Source organism: Mastigoproctus giganteus, chromosome 8 (assembly GCF_048544385.1).
Source record: "Mastigoproctus giganteus isolate SK-2022 chromosome 8, ASM4854438v1, whole genome shotgun sequence".
NCBI classification, from domain to species: domain Eukaryota; kingdom Metazoa; phylum Arthropoda; class Arachnida; order Uropygi; family Thelyphonidae; genus Mastigoproctus; species Mastigoproctus giganteus.
In genome coordinates this window covers 218,036,827-218,060,964 of record NC_143582.1, presented here as the reverse complement: position 1 = coordinate 218,060,964, position 24,138 = coordinate 218,036,827, and the positions used below count along the sequence as shown (strand labels likewise).

The following is a 24,138-nucleotide window of genomic DNA, read 5'->3' as shown; positions in this document are numbered from 1 at the left end:
TACTACACTCAGGGTAGCGGAAAATGAAAGACCTGAGGATAGTTATGCAGTTAGATATGAAGTTCTCTGAGCAATGCAGACAAGCTGCCAGGACAGCTTATGGGGTTTTGTCAATGATACACAGGAATTTTGCTAGCAGGGATAAGGAGGTGATTATCCCATAGTATAAGGCAATGGTCAGGCCACATCTTGAATACTAAATACAGGTCTGCAGGCCTCACTTTAGGAAGGATGATCTGCTGAAAAGTGCAACCAGATGGGTGAAGGGAACAAAATGGTGCTGTTACCAAGAAAGGCTTCAGATCTACAAATTACAACATCTGGAGACCAGGCACCTGCAATATGATCTGATTGAGGTGTTTAAGGCTTTGAATGGATTGAAAAAGCTCAATTCTGTTGAGATTGTTCCTCTTGCTCAGATCACAAATTCAAATCATGAAAGGCTGGTTGCAGAATAGATGTGCGAAAGTTTGCCTTTAGACAGTGGGTGGTTGCTTGCTGTCTGTTGTGGAAGTTGATAGCTTGAATAAATATGAGTAAGAACTAGACCAACGATTGGAGGGAATGAATAGGTGAAATGGGAGGTATCTTTTTTTCTGTTTTTTTTTGGCTGATGCTGTATAAACTTGCTTTATTGCATCATTTGCCACTGCTAATGCTAAATGTTCTTTTTATCATGTATAACAGTACTTTTCTATCCGTTTAGGCCATGGGTATCCATTTGCAAATTAAAATTTTTAGAATTCAATATATTTTAAAAACAGTAATATGCATCAATTTATGTATGAAAAAAAAATTGATTTTACTCCAAATAATAATAATGCCTCAAAGGGGTTCGAACCATTCCATGGTTTTATATTGCATTTCAGTAATAATATGTGCATATCTCACCCTCCTTATTTGCAGTGTATATTCAAAAATCAAAGGGGAAGAGCAGGTTGGTATGAACTCCACTTTTTTCTTAAATGTCAGAGCAACTAGGAAATTGAACATTTTTGTTCATTCAGTTTATCAAAGTTTAGGTTGTATATGCCATTCCAATGCTTGTTACACATAAGGGACAAGTACAGATATACATTATGAATAATATTACATATATACAGTAAATTCTGAATTTTCTGGACTATATTAGAGGGATGGATGTCTGGGTTATGTAGGAGGCCAGAAGTTCAAGGTAATAAGCACATGGTCACATTGCTACCACTTATGGAAAAATAAATATGCTGTACAATATTTAAAATTAAACAATTATGAATTCTTTACTATATTAAAATAAATATGATATTTTTGATATTAAATATGATATTAAAAAATAAATATGCTGTACAATATTTAAAATTAAACAATTATGAATTCTTTACTATATTTACCAGTTGTTTGCAGTTATGCTCAGGTATTTGCAATGTTGGTAATAGTGCTTTCATTGTTGAATAGAAATGGTGAGGATACTATAAGCTGAATGTCTTTAAATTTGCTTTTGTATAGTAGTTTCCCTCACAAGATCTCAAGTAGTTCTAATAAAGGCGTATATATTATTATCAGAAGTTGTAGCAGGAATTTAATCTCAGTATCTAGGGGCTCTCTGACCAACATTTAGTCTCTAGAGCTAAGTTCCAGTCAACCCTTCCCCATCTCTTCCATCATGCAGTATGATTGATGACTTTTCAGGTTATGATGAACGTCGTGGCGAGATCCAGTATTCCTTACATTTCGAGGGTACAGCTCTAAAACGGTGTTCACAGGCTGGTTGCTAGTTAGTACACCAGACAGAACCTATTGGTAACTTCCTAGAAGGCTTCTGGATCAGCTAGTGTATAATCTTACTACCTCTACTCTGCCAGATAGCGACTGGAGGGAGTCCGAGTAGTGTGTATGCGGGGGGCATTGTTGAGGCCACATTATGTCAATGATCTGGGTATATTCTTACCATGTGTAGTACGCCATACCCAAAAATTTCATTACTTCATACAGCATGTCCCACCCACTTTTTCTTACTATTGAATACACCATGAATTGTCAAACTAATAGAGCAAGCTTATCTGTGAAAAGATCTAAACCTCCCAAACACTTCCTAATTCATTTCACAAATATACGTGGTCTCAATTCTAATCTGAACGATGTCCATTTCCACTTGCAGTCTGCCAAACCCCATGTACTTTTTCTGACAGAATCTCAGTTATCGGTTGATTCAACTACTGCTCATCTCAGATGCCCAAATTATTCGCTGTATGATTCCTTTCGCCTCAAAGGTGGTACATGTGCATATGTCCGTTCTGATATTCCCTGTCAGAGACTTGGCAATTTGGAATCTCCTCTCTTCGATCTTCTCTGGCTTAAAATCTCTCTACCTCATTGTGTCAAATTCATCTGTTGTCTCTACCGTTCTCCCAACTCCACTAATCACTTGGAGCTCTTTGACTTCCTCTCTTTGCAACTTGACTTTCCAGTCCAACTTTCCTAACAGTGAGGTAATTTTCCTTGGTGATTTTAATGTTCACAACTCCAGCTGGTTTCCGTTTTCTAGTCACACCGACCCAGCTGGTCGAGATGCTGAAGCTTTTGTAATTACTAATGACCTTGCACAGATTGTTCATTTACCTACAAGAATACTGGACAATCCTAATCATACAGCCAACGTGCTTGATCTTTTTCTCAAACAACTCTTCTAAGTACACGGTTGAAGTGAGAGATCCTTTAGGCACTTCAGATCACAACTTGGTGTTTGTCTCTTCTCCAATGGAGCCTTTATCTCATGGCTATTCCCAACCTCATGTTGTTTGGCATTACAAGAATGCAAAATGGGATGACCTGCAAGATTTCTTTTCCTTGGTCGGATTACTGTTTCAAAACTTCTGATGTCAACATTTGCTCAAATCGTGTCAGTGAAATTATTCTTGCAGGAATGGAATCCTTTATCCCACACTCCACTTTAAAATCTTGTCCTTTATCTAAACCTTGGTTTTCCAATAAATGTGCTAAGGCTGTTCAAGAGAAGAATGCTGCATATCGTAATTAGCTTGTTTCTAATTCTTCAGTTTCATTTTCTGCCTACACCAAAGCTCGCAACAATTGTAAAGCAGTTATTAATCAGTCCAAACTAGAGTTTGAACAGGCTAAGAGTAGAAAACTTGCTTCTTGCCCTAATGGTAGCCGAGCATTCTGGTCTCTTGCCAAAGCTATTGGCCGCAACTTTTGCCCATCTCTGCTCCCACCTCTGTCCAAGCCAGATGGTTCTGTTGTCACTTCAGCCAAGGATAAAGCTGACCTGCTAGCATCCCATTTTTCTTCCTGCTCCTGAACTTACTCCTATTCTTTGCCACCTTTTTTCACTTGTTTATTCTAAAGGCATTTTTCCTTCTGCTTGGAAATTTGCTCACATCCAGCCAGTTCCTAAAAAGGGTGACAAATATCTCCCATCCAATTATTGTCCCATTGCAATTACTTCTACTCTTTCTAAAGTAATGGAGAAATCAATTAACAGCCAACTCTTAAACTACCTAGAAACCTTCTGTCTGATCAATGATCGCCAGTATGGAATCCATCAGTGTCGATCCACTGGTGATATTCTGGCTTATGTTACCCATTTATGGACTAATTCAATGGAAAGGTTCGGTGAAACACAAATAGTTGCTCTTGACATCTCAAAAGCTTTCGATCATGTTTGGCATAAAGATCTTCTAAACAAGCTTCCATTTTATGGTTTGCCATCTGTTTTTTGTAATTGGTTATCCAGTTTTCTCTCTGAATGCCCACTGAGGGTGATGGTAGATCGTTCTCTGTCTTCTAACTTCTCCACTAGTGCTGGTGTCCCCGAAGGTTCAGTTCTTTCCCCCGCTCTTTTCCTCTTGTATATTAATGACCTTCTTCCAATGACTGGAAATCCTATCCATAGTTTTGCCGATGATAGCACATTGCATTCCACTTTCCATTTTGAATGCTTCCCTGCTCAATGAGCTTCAACTTCTCGAAAATCTGCTAAGAATTCCTTAAATGCCAATCTTCAGGTAATTCTCCAGTGGGGCAAAGACAACTTGGTTGATTTCACCCCTTCTGAAACTGTCTTGTCTTATATCTCACAAAAAGGATTCTTCTGCTCCTATGCTTATCTTTGGTGAAACTCAAATTTCTGGGCAAAATGATATATCTCTTTTGGGGATTACTCTGACTTCTAATCTCTCTTGGCACAAGCACATTACAAATATTGCTTCCTCTGCATCTAAAAAACTTGGTTTTCTCTTTCGCTCTCGGCGTTACTTTTCTTCCAAACAGCTGCTCATTCTGTATAAATTCCAAATCTGCCCTACCATGGAATATTGTTCCCTCATCTGGGGTGGTGCCCCCAAAACCTCTCTCAGGCTTCTTGATTCCATTCAGAAGAGGGAAGTTAGGTTAATTAATGATTCATCTCTAACAGAGTCTCTCCACTCTCTGTCTCATAGATGTACTGTTTCTGCTGCATGCGTCTTCTACAGATACTTCCATGGGCACTGTTCTTCTGAATTGGCTTCTATAATTCCCTCTCTCTCTTTAAAAACAATCCGAACACATGCAACCACCAGCCAACATCCATTTACTGTCCAACTTCAAACTCACAGAATGAACTTTTTATCTTCCTCGTTTATTCATTCAACTGCTGTTTTCTGGAACAACCTTCCTTCCTTATGTATTTCCAGCTGACCGGGTTATCCGGGTGGGTAAAGTGCCTGCCTGGCAACCCAACGGTCGCGGGTTCGAATCCCGCCTCGGGCTTGGATCACTGTACTGCAAAAACCTTGGGAGGTGCATTATGGCCACAGGAGCTGATGCGCCAACAACTAAATAAAAACAAAAAACAATCTTATGTATTTCCTGAAAATTGCAGTCTACAGAAATTCAAGTCCAATGTCAACAAATATCTTCTCAACCTTCAATCTAAACTAAGTACTATAGGTTCTAATACCTCTCATGTTTGGGTTTTACATATAGAAAAAAAAAAAACAAATCTTTTTTTTTTTTTTTTTTTTACTTCCAACAATATGGCAGAAGAATCATCAGTGAGGATGCAAGGCACAAACTTGGCTGGAACATGTTGCATTCAAAATCTTGTGTTAAAATTGAATGACACATTCCATAAGATCAGTTGTTCTCACTTTGTGACTTGATTACAGACCAGCTTATATCTGCCATAGGCTTCTGTGTCGCCTTATAATAAATTATATGCGTCCCGCGCATTTTTCTTCTGTGCCATGAGCCTCATTAATTCATCCGACATTCATTTAGGCCTGATCCTTGAACACTATTTCTTAGTTGGTATGAAAAGCCTAGTAGCCACCAGGATTAGTCCCTGAAGGCTTCCCATTTAGAATTCACTGTTGATAACATCATTAGTTGATCCCACTGTATAGAATTTAAAAACTGTCTGAGACCTCTGTAGTCACCTTTACGAAAACAAAAACCCTTCCCTTTACCCTTGATGGTAGTTACATTTTTAAATAAATCCCACATCAGTACATTGTGATCACTGTCACCTAGTCATTCCTTTATTCCTAATGCATTCATCATCACTGCTGATAATCAGATCAAGGGTATTACTCCCTCGAACATGTTGCTATAGAAAACAATCCTCCAATAAATGCACAAAAGTTTTGCTAGCGTGCGATTGACCACCCCACAAGTTCCAGTCAATATCTGGAAATTTAAAATCCCCCATTACATGACATTCTGATTTACTGGCCCATTCTATTTCTATGCACCACAGTTCATTGTACTCATCAGCATCATTAGGCCTATAACATACTCCTACTTTCTTTTTCCCTTTCCCAGTTCTTATGTCACACCAAACAGACTCAACATTGCACTGTCCACCCATGTTAACTGGATGCACTTCCTTCGATTTTATGTTTCTTAACTAACAGCATAACCCTTCCTACCCTGTGTGTCTTTTCTGTACACATTGTACTCCCCAGATTCCAATTCTGCACTCCTTATATCTGTGTGACACCATGTATCTGATATCCCAACAATACCTGCCTTTGATGTCTTGATCAGCACATAAATTCATCAATTTTATTTATTATACTTCTAGCATTATTGTACATGCAGATATACATGCATTTGTTCTTACTCTTAGTTACTCTAACACAGACCATGTATTTACTTGTTCCATGATGACTCCCAGTACACATGCTTCTTGATTAGGCCGGGGTTCGAGCCCACGACCACCAAATACGGAGGATGCGGAAAGGTTTGAGAATGACCACCGCACAACCCCCAAGCAATATGGCCTTAGTTGCTAATGATCTTAAAAACCAAACAACAACGAATCCCAGTAGCTCTTGAAATCCCCAGCAACTTGCTCTCTCATTACAATAGAAGCAGTGCATGAATCACTTTTGCTTCTGCTGTGGCTACTGTTAATCTTTTAGTCTGTGAATCCCCCCCAAGAAGTCTTCTCCCATTCAGTCATCCTTTTATCCATAGTAGCAATTTACCTCCAATGCCACACTGCTCCAATTTGTGCAGCAGTCTTCCACGTGCAACGGTATCAAAATCCTTTCTAAGATGCAAATATATGATATAAAAATTATTCTTTGCATACAGTTCCTTTGTGACCACATCATAGTATTCAATCAGATTGGTCAGCCAAGACTTCCCCTTAAAACCCATGCTGTGTCTGAGCTATAACTGAATTCTTGTCTAGATGATCCTGCAGTGTTTCTTTAACCAGTGCCTCCATTAATTTCCCTGGAGGCACCTCCGTAGCCAGGTGGGTAGGAGCAGCAGTGCATAGCACACACTTTTTGATTAGACTGGGGTTCAAGCCCGTGACCACCAATACGGAGGATACGGAAAGGTCAGGGAATGACCACCACATATCCCTGAGCAGTATGGCCTTAGTTGCTAATGCTCCTAAAAACCAAAATAACAACAAATTTCCCTGGAACAGTCAGGTCTGTAATTACTTCTGTCGCCCTTTGATCCTCCTTTGCGAATTGGGGTCACATTTGCACATATCCATTTCATGGGTACCTCCCCTGAGTCCAAGGAAGCTCTCATAATTATAAGGCTAAGGGTTTGCTTACTTCCTTTGCTGCCTCCTTTAATATAACTGGATAGATCCCATCCACCCCAGATGCCTTTCTTATGTTTATCTTCAACAATTTCTCCTCCACTTTGCTCTCAGTTATTAGAAAATCATCTAGCACACTGCCAGAGTTTAATTCACCTCTGGAATTCCCCTCCTTGAATACTCCTCGTGCGTGAATGTAGATGCAAAATACTCATTCAGTTTGTTTGCTATCTGAGCAAGATCATCAATAGTTTGAACCATCTATGTTAAGTGAACCAATCTGATTCATCCCGTTCCTTCTAGAGTTTACATAAGTAAAGAACTCTTTGCTGTTTTTCTTTGCATCCTTTGCCAAAGATTTCTCATAATCTGCCTTTGCTGCCTAACCTCCTTTGTGACTTGGTTACAGACCAGCTTATATCTATCATAGGCTTCCGTGTCACCTGTTAATTTATATGTATTCCATGCATTTTTGTTCTCTTCCGCATGTCTTATTAGTTCATGTGACATCCATTTAGGCCTAAATCTTGAACAATATTTCTTAGTTGGTATGAAAAGCCTAATAGCTTCCAAGACTAATTCTTTGAATGCTTCCTATTTTGAATTTGCTTTTGGTAACATCATCAGTTGGTCCCACTGTATAGAATTTTTAAACTGTCTCAGGCCACTCTTGTCACCTTTCGAAAGCACACTGAACACTGCCACCTAGTGGTTCCTTTATCTGCACATTCTTAATGCATAAAGAATCACTACTGATAATCAGATCCAGAGTGTTACTCCCTTTATTTGCCTCCTGAACATGCTGCTGTAGAAAACAGTCATCCAATAAATCCACACAAAAGCCTTTCTAGTGTGTGTGTGACCAACCCACAAATTCCAGTCAGTATCTGGGAAGTTAAAATCCCCCATTATAAGACACTCTGATTTACTGGCCCACTCTATTTCTCTGTACTGTTTTTTATACTCATCAGAGACATTAGGCCTATAACACACTCCTACTCTGTTTTGCTTTGCCAGTGCTTATGTCATACCAAACTGACTCAACACTGCACTGTCCAGCCATGTCAACTGGCTGTACTTCCTTGGATTTTGTTTCTTAACTAATAGCATAATCCCTCCTCCCTTCCTATCCTGTCTCATCAATAAGTTGTATTCCCTTCCCCCCTTAGTTTGATGCCCACATCTCTCTTATTTGTAGTGATGACAGCAAATAAGACATCCACACCTACAGTCTACGTTTCACCCTAATGAAATGTTCTTTAGTTAAGAAAAGTTCAGAATTACGACCAAAATACATTAGTAATCGTCATATCTCCCCAAGAGATAATGGCATCAAATATAATTGTGAATTGTTATGTAGTATATGAATCTGAGTATACAACTGTCTGTGTGTAAGTGTGATGTAAGTTGACAATATTCCTGAGGACCCCAGCCCACTGGTTCCAGTGTAATGCAACTTAACAAGATAATTTACCCAAATTAATAGCATAGCTTAATTAAGCTATGCTGTTAATTTGAGTCAATTTAAATCGGTACTTTAAGAATTCTACAATTTATCTAATTGTCAAGATAATTTACTTAAATCACCATAAGTACTACTGTGAATGTGTCTGTATTTAGAATTAGATTTGTAATAATTGGTAAAATAATTGGTCAGTAATTTTTATCCAGATATATTTTATTTTCAGGTTTTTCCCAGTTTCAAAATATGAAGTTTAAAAAACATGGACAGTGATAGAAGCCAGAAAAGTATGTTTCTGATGTTAGTTTACCAAATAAATTAAGAATAGATTAAGTAATTTTTTTTATGTATAATAAAAGAGGTCATTCCTGGAATTCCTTGGGGGGATTTTTTTTTTCTTTTTTTCATTTAAGAATTGAATTCATTTCATTTGAATCAATTAAATTTAAGACAATGGGAATAATCATTTACAGAGATTCCCAAAAATAAGATTTATATAAATTTGTACAAATGAATATAATAATCACTGATAAAACAAATAATTAATTTTGTAGCTAAAATATAAAAATGATGAAATAAATCTTATGGGTTAGAGATTATTGTTAATTTTTATCTTCATTTTGAAATAGTAGCTGTAATTATGTGATTTTTGAATGTAACCTGGTTAAGAAAAAAAACTTACTAAAAGCATAAAAAAAATTACCATAATGGGGCAAACTTTTTTTAAAATCTAAATTATCATATTTATTGCCACACCAAAATTCCAAATTTATGTATAAATTTTACTCTTTCTCATCCAAGCAATTACATTAAATAACTCTTTAAATAACCTATGTATCACCATGCTCTTCAACATATGTATCAGATGATAATAGAAAAAAAAAAAAATTTGTTTTAAAATATATTGTTCAAAACAGGGAATATCACAGCACTCAAGTTTTTCTTGATTACTAAATGCTGAGTTGCTAGTTTTTTGTTGGGTACATTGAAGTAATAATGAGTAGCACCTCTTTTAGCCCCTAGAACAGCCTTGAATCATTGATGCATTGAATCCATAAGCTGCTGGAGGTGTTTCATGGGAATGCTGATTCATGCATGTTTAATTGCATCCTGCAGTTGCCTCTGGTGAGACAGCAGTAGATACTTGTCATGAATATTTAATTTTATTATTGAAGAGCATGTTCCATAATTCCCACATGGAATGTGCTTTTCAGCAATAAGATTAAGTGGCACTGGGAGAACCAACACTTTTTTTTTTCATTCATTATCTACAAGCACGCTAGTACTACACTGCAAGAGCCAAAGTTCATCCATGCTTTATTGCTCTTGTAGTGGAAAATATTACATTTCAATCCTTAACCCCTCCAGTCTGAAAAGTCAAACATAGGAGGGCACGTTACCGCCCCTGCCCCGTAGAGGCAGATCTTTACTATATAAACTTTTAACTCTCTTTTTTAAACATTTAACTTAAAGCATTTGAATCTCAAAATCATCATGAACTCAATGCATTTACAACTCATTGAGAAAATTTGTTTCTAAAAAAAAAAATATATATATATATAAATAAAACTTTCAACTCTATAAAACTCACAATATTTTTGTATATTTTAAAATTTTATAATATTTTTGTATATCTTAAAATTTTATATTTAAAATTTTATACTTTTTATATATAATTTTGTATATCATAACTTGCGAAGCCCAGGAAGGAATGCAATATGTTTCTCTTTACTTTGAAAAAGCTCATGGCAGCTTTGAGTCGGTTCCAAGCCTTCCTACAAATTCTCTTCTTATATCATCTTACCTTGGACTATATTTCATAATGTGCTCCATATCCTTGGTGCACCCATATCTACATAATTCATTAGACTCTACTCTAAGCTCTACCAATCTTTTTCTAAGCCCATACACATTCACCAGCATGGTCACAGACATGCCAAGACTAGGCCAATGTTTTAACTTCATCTTATTAAATGTGTCAACTCCAGGAATAAACTCGTGAGTGACATGGCCTCACTTTGAACCGTCCCACCTTTGTTGCCATATGCCACATAATTCAACTTGTAACCAATTTTCTCCTCCTTTAAATCTAACTTGCTATACTGTCTTGTCATATCTATACAAGACTTCATACCCATAATTTCAATACATAAGTTTTTCTTAATGGCATACTCGAAAGATTTCTTGGCAATTACTAAATCAGTAGGTTCTTTGCCTGCAACAACTTGCAAGGCATTGTTTGAGAAGGTTCTACAAGCCCATGTCACTCTGAGCAGGACAAATCTCTGCGCAGAAAGGAGACTCCTTCGAACATGGCTATTGTTCACTCTATAATCCCACAAGCATATATCAAGATGGGTATACAAATACATTTATATAGATCAAGGGATTGTCCCTTGATCTCCCAATCAACTCGTACTACTTTCTTCAACTTAATATAAACCAATCTTATTTTATCCTTTATATACCGGGTATGAGGCAAGAATGTCAATCTTTCATCTACAATAACCCCCAGGTATCTGACCAAGGGGGCATGTAGTATGGGTCTATCAAACAGCTGCAGATGTCTACTTTTGCTCAGCTTACCTCTTAACATTACTATTTGGTTCTTGCTGTGTGAGATTTCCATTTTATGTTTCTCAACCCAGGTCTCCACCATTGACAAAACCATTCTAGATCTTTCTTCAAGCTGCTTCCTTGACCGCCCATACACCAACAACATTAAGTCATCAACATAGGCGATCAAGTCGCAGCCTGTCCATGGTTTTTCCAATAATTCATCTATTACCATATTCTAACTATATGGTCCAATGATGGATCCCTGGGGAACTCCTCTTTTCTTAATCTCAGTAAACTTTGTTACTATACATACTCATGTAGAACCAACAGGTTGTGAGAACTCTAGGCATTGGATTAGACTCCTCTTATGGAATGGTGTCAGCAGTTTGAGGAAGCAAAATTGTAATCATTATTCTCAGCCATTTTGCATGTGAACAGTGACTTGGTATAAAGTTTGTAACATGTTGCTTGTTTATTAAAATATTTTTCATGTTGTATAAAGTGTTGCAATCTTTCATTGCTTAAGAGGAGTTTCTTACCAGAGTATTCCAATTTTGGAATACTCTGGTAACTTTGGAATACTTACCAGAGTATTATCTTCCAATTTTGGCTTCTGTTGAAATGTATAATTAGCCTTTTTTGTTTTGGTATATCCAACCTAAAGATTTTGCTCATCTGTTTTGCTTTAGGCTAAAGTTTATATGAATATATATGTAAACTTTTCTTTTCATTTGTTTTTCTAATGATGTAGCTTTATCCGTATATTACTAGTGTCTTCAATTCTTCCTTTATTGGTAAAATTTCATGACCTAAGTTGCTGTGTTCTACACAATTATAATTATCCCACAACAAATATATTTTTACCCCAAATGCCTGATGAGCATATTTAGGTTGTTTTTAACCAGACTTAATAACCTATGCAGTGACTTGCTGCTATGATGAGATTATGTAGTTTACTTAACTACTACAGTCGGTGCTGATATAACGTGGTACATGTGATCATAAAAATCTCCACATTATGGTATTTCGCATATTAAAATCAACAGGGCTTATGTGGGGAAAAAATAGGGATGGGGCAGAGCACTCAAAAGTGTTCAATCTGGTAAGTAAAACTAAAAAAAAGTTAGAAATCCACTAAAATTGCTAACACAGGTTTAAACATCTAAATTTTTAATAAATAAATATTACAGTAAATATAGCATTTTACCTTACAAGATATGAAGTTTGCTTGATTGATATTTCGGATTTTTTATTATTTTATTTTTTTTATTGTAAAATTTAAAACAGTAAAATGATAAGCAGTCATTAACGACGAACATGGGAAGCACAAATTGCACAAGCAAGACTAGTTTACAAAGCTTAAAAAATAGGAATGAAGAGAAGATTCTGAAAATTTGTTTTTTATATGATTGAAGATTTCATGGAAGGGGAAACACATTTCACCATAATAACATAAAAACCCACAGAATTCTATCGGTATTATTTCAAATGCAGTAAGATCGAGTTTACTACCCTTTTATAATAGATCTTTATAATAGGGAACTGCAAATTGTTTTTGTTTTATAGTAGTGACCTCCAGAAATATGCTCCTCTGCTCAGTCTATCATGCCTCATGAAATTTCTGTTTGAACAGAAAAATATGATCTCCTGAAAACAAGTCAGCCTGCAATATCACGTGTTATCTTGCAAATACTGCAAATGACAACAGTGTGTCTTCGACCAATACAACTACAGCAAATTGGAAATATAGCTGTCACGCGTTTGACATTTTTAAGCTTCGTAAACTTGCATGTATTGCTGCACAGGTCGCTATGTTCACTTTGATCCTGGTTTTGCATTCACCTGATGTTACTTGCAGACGAATTCGTGCATGTGCCAATGCGAAAATCGCGTTGTACTCGCATTGTTCCTTAATATATCAGTCGCATTGTGAAAATGTACGTTATAGGCTAAAGTGTATATGATTACTGCTTGTAAAAACGAATACTGTCAGTATTTGTTTTTACAAACAGTAATCATTAGAGTTTTCATGTTACCAGTAACAGCCAGAATTGCAATTCTTACACTAGATTACATCTTTATTAACACTGAAACAGATAAATCTTTTTATTGATGCTTGTCTCTTTTAGCATATTACTAAATTTTCTTAACTTAGCAGTGTGCTAAATTAAGAAAATTACATGGTGTGTGTTACACAAATGTAATTATCTCTATACGTTTGGTTTCAATTACATTTGTGTTTGGGATTTCATTACTTTATTATATTCCTTTTGGCTTTCTTTAACTCATCTTTTCACTACTTGTTTTCCTTCAATAAATTAAAAATAGCATAATGTTGGTGATTTTGTTGTAGAATAAGGTCAATATCAAGATGTTCCCTAATTGTTTTGTTTTTGTTTTAGCAGTGTAAGAGTTCACCAATTTCAAAATATTTCTAATACAGTAAACCCCCGCTATTCGCGGTATCTGTATTTGCGGTTTCACGTATTCGCGATCGCTGATTTAATATAAAATGAAACCTGAAAAATGTGAATTTTAAAGCGCCATGAATATTTTCTGCCATAAAAAAACATGGGCGCGGCTAAAATTATCTTTCCCGGTCAAAACAGCACTCAGTGGGTGCGGGAAGAGGGGTGACAAAATCGTGAGCGTGGATGTTTCTCGCTAATCCTTGTTCAATATGTGTTATGCGCTTGTTATGGAAGGTTTCGTCATTTGCTTTTAATTTATATGCTTATAAATTGAATAAATTTATAAATTGATATGCTTACAAAAGTGATAAATCTACCGTTTTGCAGTGTAAAACAGACTTTTTCGAGTGTGTTAATGGAAGAAAGTGACTTTATTGTGGACAAGTTCTTTCTAAGCTTTAAATCTGTGGATAGAAGACCCCTACAAAAATATGACTACGAATAACAAGAGTAATGTGAAAATATCAAAGAAGGTGATGACATTAGCGAATAAAATTGAGTTATTAGATAAAATTTCTAATGGTGAAAGTGTTTCCTCAGTGGCAAAACATTATAAAATCAATGAGTCAACGGTACGATCAATCAAAAAATCGGGAAAAAAAATCCGCCGTAGTGTCCGTGAAAACGCGCTAATTGCTTCAAAAATTTGCTCTGTAACTCGTGATGTTAAATTAGAAAAAATGGAAAAGGCTTTAAATCTGTGGATAGAAGACCGAACTCAAAATAAAATTCCATTAAGTTCACTCATCATTCGCGAAAACGCAAAACTCCTTATCAACGCTTTAGCGAAACTGGTGATAGCACTAGCGGATAAATTTTTTTTTTTGCTAACAAAGGCGCTGGTTTGAAAGATTTGTTTGAAATTTCTAATAAATATTACATTTAATATTAAATTGTTTCTTATTTTCATTTCGATGCCATATGCTTGCATTTCACTATGTATTGTCTATGTACATAGTCATATTATGAAGGTACCTATAATACATACATAGACAAAATTTTAGACCAGTTTTTCTTATATATTTCATACTTTGGAACGGAACCCCTTTATTACTATGGGAGCCATAACTCAGTATTCGCCGTTTTCGGTATTCGCGGCATATCTCAGGAACGTAAAGTGCTAAATTAAGTTTACTGTATAGACAAAAATTCACTTAAATTTTTAAATATTGAGATAAGTGCAAACTAGTTTGTTTAGAATTTATTTTTTGGTATAGTGGGTTTATTTTCTTTTTACTTAGATTGCATATTTTGTGGAACAAAGGAAGACAATGAATTACTTCTAGGTAAACTATGTAGCGAGAAGAGCATTGTTGCACATCAGTTTTGCTTGGTAATTTTATTTCCTTTTTCTTTAATTTTTTTTATACCATTTCAACAGGTAGGATTTAAAGAAAATAATGAGCTTACCAGATTTTGCTAGCAATAATAACTACTTTGAACATTAAAGCATTTATTATTGTTAGCAAAACTATATTGATATTGTTTGCAATTATTACATTCCTAGTGCTATGAAAACAAATGATACTAAAGAAAACAATATTTGGAGTACACTCCATAGAACAAGTAATACTTGTTAATGATCTCATTAATACCTAAGTACAAACCAGTATATTTACTAATATTTTTAGTTAAGTTCTGAATGGCATTATGATGGCTGCATTGTTAAAGAATGGACACTTGTTGCCCTTTAAAAATGTAGTAGTAGTGGCGTGTGATGCAAGAAAGCAAGTGTATGAGCTTATGTAGGATTTCAAGAAAAAAAAAAAAAAAAAAAAAAAACACACCATTCCCTCCAAATGCCTGTCCAGTTTCCCCTTAAATTTATTCATCAGAATTCAGCGTGCTCAACCCATTCAAGGCCTTATACACCTCAATCAGATCACTACGTAGGTGCCTAGCCTCCAGCCACTGCAAATTGCAGAACTTAAGCCTCTCTTGGTAAGAGGATCCCTTCATTCCCCTCACCAATCTTGTTGCCTTTCTCTGTACACACTCAAGCAAATCTACATCCTTCCTAAAATGAGGCCTCCAGACCTGTACGCAGTACTCAAGGCGTGGCCTGACCATTGCCTTATACAGAGGGACAATCACCTCCTTTTCCCTGCTAGCAAAATTCCTATATATCATTGAGAAAACCCCGTGACCTGCCCTGGCAGCCTGTCTGCATTGCTCAGAAAACTTCATATCTGACTGCACAATAACTCCCAGTTCTTTTTCATTTTCTACCACCTTAAGTGTAGCACCACACAGTTGGTACGTTTCTCTGGGGTTACTTCTACCTATATGCAGTACTTTGCATTTGTCAAACACATTAATAGCTATAATGTTAAAGGAAACATTTATATGGGGTGTGGCTATATATAATGAAATATTTCATACCTTAAGTTATTCCCTTCAAAATAATGGCCTTGGGCATGCATGCATTGTAACATACGTTCTTCCAATCACAGAAACACTTCAAACATTTCTGGAAGCCCTTTTAACACTTTGGTCATTGTTTTCTGAATATCTTCAGTGGACTGAAAATGGGTTCCCTTAAGTACCCTTTTTAGTTTAGGGAAGAGAAAAAAGTTGAAAGGGGTTAGATCTGGTGAGTAGGGCATATTCACACACAGCGATTTGTTTTTTGGCCTGAAACTGGCAAACAGAGAACATGTTGTGTGTTTAGAGCATCCAACATTCCTTCCACAATTCCGTTAACATTTAGCTTACTCGATCCATTCAAGTCCTTAAACACCTCAATCAGATCATCCCACAGGCGTCTAGTTTTCAGATGCTGCAATTTGCAGAACTGAAGCCTTTCTAGGTAAGAGTACCATTTTGTTCCCTTCACCAGTCTGGTTGCCATTCTCTGCACCCGTTCCAGCAGATCATCCTTCCTAAAGTGATGCCTCCAGACTTGTATATAGTTCTCAAGATGTGGCCTAACTATGGCCTTGTACAAGGGGATAATCACCTCTTTATCCCTGCTAGCAATGTTTCTGTATATCCAAGACCCTGTGAAATGTCCTGGCAGCATGTCTGCACTGCTCAGAGAATTTCATATCTGACTGAATATGGGAACTAGGGAAAGGGTCAATGTCAACTGCTGTGGCTGTGTGCTATTATTTAATAGTCATATCTTGTACATGGACCACTCTCTTTTTATATATGTTATTTATGAGGTTTTCTGTATATATGTGGTTTTTGTTATTGGGTATATCTACATGACCTATCTTGCAACATGTAAAGATAAGAGTTTGGTACTCCTGTTATGTATTGTGGTCACAGGCAATAGTATAGTAGTTTAGCAGTATATATATATATGCTTAGAACAGGTCTCGGGAAAAAGAAAAAGTCATATGAGTGGTTAAGTACCATTTATTATTATTTTTTTTTTTATGAAATCCCCAAACACGAAAGGTATCAAAACCTATAGTACTTAGTACCGTGCATGGATTGAGGGAGAAGTATGGGGGGAGGGGGATGCCGGAAACTTTGCTCTAGAGACTAAACATGGGTTTCACCACTTTACGCCTCCAATAAGCAAAGTGGTGGTTTTTATTTATATATGTATATAACCGCTATTAAGTATAAAATTAAAACATATGCCAATTGTGCATTATCGGTTATGCATTTGGCATCATGTGGAGGATTGTATTTTGTTGCCTCTAATGATAGCTTTATATTTATTTTCTTATTTATTTTATTTTCATAAATTTTCCATGTCATTATTCAAATATATACAGCCAGGCCTCGCATAACACAAGTTCGATTAACGCGTATTTCAGTTACCTCTATTTGAAAAAATTATATCACTTTACACGATGCAAATTTCCAGTTAACCCAGTCTAAGTCCACCCTGTTTTTGTCTAATTTTTAACCCTAACTTGAAAGTTGCTCCCCCCCCCCCCCGAAGAAAACTAATAATTTCCATAATTTCTACTCAATTTACAAAATTGAAACTCTCAATATACATAAACAGAAGTATATTCTTTGATTTCCTACCTTTAGCGCTCAGCAAAAACTATTAATTCACTCTAAAACAGCAAAAATGAACGATCACATTTCAATTTATTAAATTTTGATGTCGACAAAACAAGATCCAAGCTTTGAAAATAAAACGCGTTACAGCATTAGTTCAAAAATTCGCGCGTCAGCTCGGCGCCTCTGGCTAAAGCGAATCAACGCACGCAGAAAGATAATTGACTGGTCAAGCTTACGTCATTAGCGTTACCAAGGTGATCCAAGGAGAAAATGAAACTAAACAACTTTCGTGGAAAACAAACAGTTGAGCATCATTACTTGCGAACACTAATTTGCATGGCTCACTCACAACAGTTGCTTTATTGTTTTTTGTAATTGTTGTACGAAAGAACTGCAACGAATTGGTTTTGAAAAACTAAAATATTGCATTTCCTTTCTTCAATATGTATTATCTATCTACTAACAAAAAAATCAAGGAAATTCATCTACTGGAAGCTATACTGGAAACGGAAAGAAAAAACTGTCGTAAAACTGATCACTACAATGCACATTTCATAAAAAAAAAAAAGTTTGCTTTATTGTAATTGTTTCTAGAGGACTAAGTCGGAACAGCAGTTTCATGGACGTATATTTGATCTTCTTACGAAATTTCAAGAAAATATTTCTATTCATAGCTGCGTTATAAACTTCGAAAACTGATATCGAAGGAACTTCACATGCATCTCACCTGGTGTACAAATGGGGAAAAAAAAATGCGCAGCTAGTAACAGATTGTGAGAACAATCCGTTACTGGTAGTGAGGGATTGGGAAATTGTAAGTAATTGTTATTGAATACTTCAATATTTCCTTGATATGCATTTGATACCATCAAAAAAAATTTCCAGAGAAAAATTGAATTTTCATTATCACACAACGCCCGAAAAATTCACCATAAAATATCATGTGTTTCAATGTTTGAATTCCATTCTGAGCTGCAAATGTAATTTCACTTCTCTTGCGCTGACAGAGTAGCTGTTCACCGAATGAAATAAAGCAGGGTTCATTTTCATGAAATTTTCAATTCCCTTCTTTCACTTGAGGGGAAAAAACTCCTTAGGGGAGGGAGTCCACTCTTTCTAGTCCGACCCTGGAGAGAGAGAAATAAAAAATACCCTTTTGGTGGGGAGAAGGCCAAGAGATTGTCAAAGGTCCACAGAGCTAAGTTTCATTTATTTTATTTATTATTATTATTTTTTTTAATTTATTATTATTATTTATTTATTTTATTATTATTTTTTAAATTTTCTTTTTTCTTGTGTTGTTCTAGCAATCGATCCTGGATTGGGGCTTTCCTGGGCCGGGATAGTTCTTCTCTTTTCTCCTTCCTCTCTTCATCTTATACAAGTTTTTCTTTCCTCCCTGGGAAACTCGTTCCCCAGGGAGGAGGGCTTGCAGCACAACATACATTAGAAGGTCGGTAAAAGAGTTGATAATTGGTGGGCAGCATTCCAACATTTGGACATGTGTTTTTGTAATGGGCATCACCTAGAATGTCAGTTCATCTCTGCCTCGTATCTCTGTGAAGAACAGTACCACTGTAGAAGGGCCAGAAATAAGTAGTGTATGTTTGTGTGTGTTCTGTTGTTGTGTCTGACCGCTTGGCTACCCAGAATCATCAGTCACCTGGACAGATGATTCTGGGTACTTGTCCACACCACGGGAAGGTGGGCCAGAAATAAATAATAATTTAAAAAAATATTAATAATAATATAAAATAATAATAATAAAAAAAGTTTTTAGGGAATGTTACTCCCTATTGAGCAGCTCCACCAGACAAAGGAGTAGAATTATTCGTAGCCGTATAACTAATTCTTCTTCTTGTGAAAACATTAGATGCAAACTGCTGAAGAGCAACGTAAGAATTCTTGTCTCCCACCAGCAAAGTTTCATGCCCATGAGAGAGTGTAGAAACTGATGAACGAAGAACATCTCTAAAGTCATTATACAGCGGACATTCAAATAAAATGTGGCTCCAATTTTCATTTTCTCCGCATTGACACGCTTCTGTTCTAGAAAGACCAAAATGACAGTTTTTCGTTAAGAGATCCATGTCCCGTTAAGAGGAAGGATGTATATAAGTCTAAAGAGAACCAAACAGGTTTCTGCTTTACACAAAAGGTCACCTCAGGGAAAAAAGTCCTAGTAACAGATCCGACAGATGATGTATCCCAGCGGGTCTGCCACAGATTTATCATTTCATTACACAAACGATTACGTTCTTGCTTAATATCTGAATTACTATTCAGAACCAAAGCCATAAATTCAGTTTAGTTGGTTTTTTAATCTATAACAAAGACCTCTGTAAGCTACGTGAAGGTCCAATGGCAATACACCTGCAAGAACCTGCAGTGCAGAAGTTGAAACAGTTCGACAAGCTCTTAACATACATAATAATATTGTGCGTTGCATAGTAGCCAACTTCAATCGAAACCATATACCTGCAGCATAAGTAGCCATAGGAAGGAATGCGGCATTATAATAGATTCTCATGGTATGTCTAGAGAGTCCCCAGTCTGAATGAGAAATTTTTACAATAGCACCAGTGAATCTTCTGATCTTTGTTGTTACATTATTTAAATGAGAGACAAAATTAAGCTTTGAGACGATTGTAATCCCAAGTAATTTAGTTTCAGAGACAAGTGGAATCCTGTTATTATTAATCTTCACTAAAGGGGGTTGTTGAGGGTTTAAATGTGATCCAAAGATCATCATTTTAGTCTTAGACAAACTTATTGTCAATTTATTATCCACTGTCCATTGGAATAAATGTTGTAAGACATCATTGGCATTACTTTCGATAGCAGATCTAGATGAACCATGAATTAAGATAGTAAGATCATCTGCATAAGTGATGATTTTGGTACTACTGAAACTACGGGAAATCCAATCCTGTAATACCATATTCCATATGAGAGGCCCTAGGATAGACCCCTGGGGACACCCTCGTGAAACTTCTCTAGACACCTCCTGAAATTTAGATTTCACTAAAATGTGACGATTACTGAAATAGCTTGTGAACAAGTGGTATAGTTGCTGAGAGCATCCAGCTGATCGTAACCGTTCGAGAGCACTCTGCCACCATAGAGAGTCAAAAGCGCCCTCGAAATCAACAAAGGTAGCTAACGTGTACTTTGATGTTGAACTCTCAATGCTGCCAGCAAATTCAACAAGTGCATCTTCACAGGACTTCCCTACACAGAACCCATGATTAGAGGACACCATATTTTTCGACTGAAGAAGATCAGTAACACACAGAGAAATTAGACGCTCTAGAAACTTCCCAAGATTTGGCAAAAGTGCAATAGGCCTATAAGATCTAGGATTTAATGCTGGTTTATCTGGTTTTTTAATCAGTTTTAAAAGTGCAATTTTCCAGATATCAGGAAAGAGACCTTCTTGGAGACATTTGTTAAAAAGTAAAAGCAGTACTTGTGGACGCAATTTGAAAAATCGCAAAATAAATGTATTTTCAACCAGGTCTATCCCTGGACATTTCTTAATATTAATCTTTTTAGCAACAGAGGTTAACTCATCAATGGTAAATTCTTCTGTCTGAATATTGGTGGTATAAAGCGAATTTGCAACTTGAATATTTGAATGTACAACAGAATCAGTAATTAGATCATCCACCGGGAATAGTCTGTCAAGAATAACATTAACTATATTCATCCAATCAGTAGTCTCCAGGAAATCTTTCACAGTGCCGTATACATCTAAAGAGTGAATCTTATTACGAGCTATCTTATAAATAAGACCCCAAGGATTATCATTGCCAGCACTGTGAACAAACTCCTTCCATGTTTCCTGCTTACGTGTGGCAATAGCCTTTACATAACGTTGTTTGAGTGAAATATATTGAGAGTAAAAATAAGCTACTTCATCAGAGTGCCAATCCCTACATCGACGCTGATATTTTCGACGGGCTTGATGTACCTTTTTCCTTAAAGAAGACAATTCTGAGGTCCACCAGGAACAGGTCTTTAATCTTTTTCTTGCTGGCCGATTTGTATGAGGCCTTAAGTAATGACTGGCGTAATAAGGCAGCAATTCCAGCAGCTGTAAAAGAGCGAAGAGACAAAGTCTTGTTCAGGGAAATCTGCAGAAATGGAGGAGTCAAATAATTCCCAGTTTATATGATTTATGGAAAATCTGACTAAAGCTGGCTGTAGTAGAAATTGATCTCCAGGTTTAGAAAAATCAGTAACAACAAAAAATAGAACCCGATGATCACTTGTTGTCCAATCAGTAATCACCACCCAATCACGAACAACTGCTTTAAAATGAAAATTAGTTAATGTCACATCAATATTTGATTCTCCAACAGAGCTGGAAAAAGTTTACTACTTGAGGTAGGTTTATTACATTTAAGCTGTTATTAATAATAAATTCCTCCAACATATGACCACGACGATCGCTTCCATTACTAAACCAGAGTGGAGATTTAGCATTTACGTCAGAAGTTATTATGACATTCTGTGGACCCAAGTAACCAAAATACAAGTAGCCGTTCTATTGCATAAACCATTGATTATAGTGATATCAAGCTGATTATTTAACACCACAATACATGTTTTAAGTTCCTCAGAGACCGATTGAATTATACAGGCAGTGAGTGGAAATCCCATTACCTTTGGAGTATATCCAGGTTGCACTTTAACAGTATAAGGCTCTTGAATTGCAATAATATCAATAGCATTTTGCTCAGCAGACACTCGAATTTCGTCCGATACTGCTCTAGAACGCTGACCGTTAATCTGCATAATCCAAATACCTGCAAGCAAAGACGCAGGAGAATCAGCAAGAACATCATTATCTCTAATAGCAGCTCCACCTCCGGGAATAAAACTTTTATTATAACTATTATTCATTGGCAGTCCTTAATCGTGCCGTCTGTAATGCCCGTAAGTACTCAGGACATGTGCCGTCCCTAACCGAGTGCTGATATTCCTTCCTACGTCTCTTACAGTTGATACAACTAGGTGTCTCTTCCTTAAATGGACACTCATTAAATACGTGTCCACTTCGCGCACAATGTCCACAAGATGGGGACTCATGCGAACAATACTGCGTAGTATGTCCCTACCCAAGACACAGAAAACATTTAGTGACTATTGTATAAGGACGGTGCTTATGAGAACTCCAAGTCAAAAACAACCTGTCCAGGGAGGACACATTTTATAAATTTTAGGTGAGAAGCTAACAACCCAATGAACTAGCGATGACGACCTGGCCTGAGTAGTAAAACGAAAAACTGTTTGTTGCTTCACTTCTTCCAATGTGAAACCGTAATCTATCAAGTGCTTGTTATAGAGATTATCCACAATATTGTCCTTTGAAAGATCCCGTGGGACATCATAAATTATGACTGATGGATTACCTTTACGAGGAACGCCAGTGATCACTCCAGCTTCGGAAAACGCCGCCATAGAAGTTAAGCAGTCCAAATCTGATTTCGTAGCTGTTTCCATAACCACTCCTCGATTTCGAACAAGTCGCAAAGATTTCACTTTCACATTTTCAAATCATTTTTAAGAGTTGTAGTAACTACATTTTTCACATCAGAACTTGTTTTCAAGTCACTTGTATCTGAAGCTCTAATTATTAGAACATTATTAGATGATTTAATAACGTCACTAGAAGAAACACCCTTCTCAATAGTACCCCTCACAGTATCAGCATAGGTACGCACAGGCTCTTGTATATGTAACCTATCCGTCAGAAACTCATCTGTATCTACATCTGACTTTGGTATGTTCTTCCCTTCATCCTGTTCAATGTGTTTACCAGAGACCACAGATAAAGTTTGTAACACTGTTTGTAGCAATTGAGCTCTTTTATCAATTTCCTCATTAATGGCTTTCAATCTCATTTTCTATCAATAATGCAGTTGTTACAGTCTCCAAATTACACCATTTGTCCATAATGATATCCCCATTTTTTTTTAGTCACCTTATTAGCCTCCCCGAAAAGAAAACTTGTGATATCTTTTCGCATTTTAGAAATGACCGCATATACAGAGGATGCATCTTGAATATTATCGCACTCATCAGTTATTGTACTTGCATAATTTTCACATTCATCAGTCATTGTACTTGAATCAGTATTCAAAATAGGGGTGAGAATAGACCCGATCCCCTCCACTTCAATTAACTCACCACCTGTGCTCTGCTCTCGTACCAACTGAGCTGCAGGTCTTAACTGCTTGTGACCAATACTTTTAGAATATACAAACTCACCTAACCTTCGTATATCGCCATGAGATTGAGGAATTTTAGGTGGGAGTAGGGGTGAAGTAACCTCTCCCTCCCCGCTGGATCTGTCTAAAGATCATATACCGTTAGGATTTCTATCTTACGTAATTCTTTAATATCAAAAACTCACAAATAGATTAATATTAGTATTATTAAATAAGCAACTTCCAAATGTATTAGTAATAACAACTACAGTATTTCAATAATTCCTACTTCTAAATCCTGTGTTCTTGAACTGTTCCTTTTAGGTTTAAAGCAACAATATTATTTGTACTTACAGTAACTTTCTTGATCTATCAGCAAAAAAAAATAATAAGAAGAAACATGATTTACATTTC

General features: G+C 36.4%; 1 protein-coding gene across 1 annotated transcript in view; it reads left to right on the top strand.

Annotated features, from left to right (window-relative positions):
* The window catches only part of LOC150082292 (uncharacterized), a 125,433-nt gene that overhangs the window by 2,235 nt on the left and 99,060 nt on the right, over positions 1-24,138 (top strand). Inside the window, exons 2-3 of the mRNA XM_090380110.1 lie at positions 8,737-8,797; positions 14,782-14,873. Of these exons, the coding sequence (XP_090236236.1) occupies positions 8,773-8,797; positions 14,782-14,873 (117 nt within the window). The 5' untranslated portion in view covers positions 8,737-8,772. The remainder of the gene's footprint in view (positions 1-8,736; positions 8,798-14,781; positions 14,874-24,138) is intronic.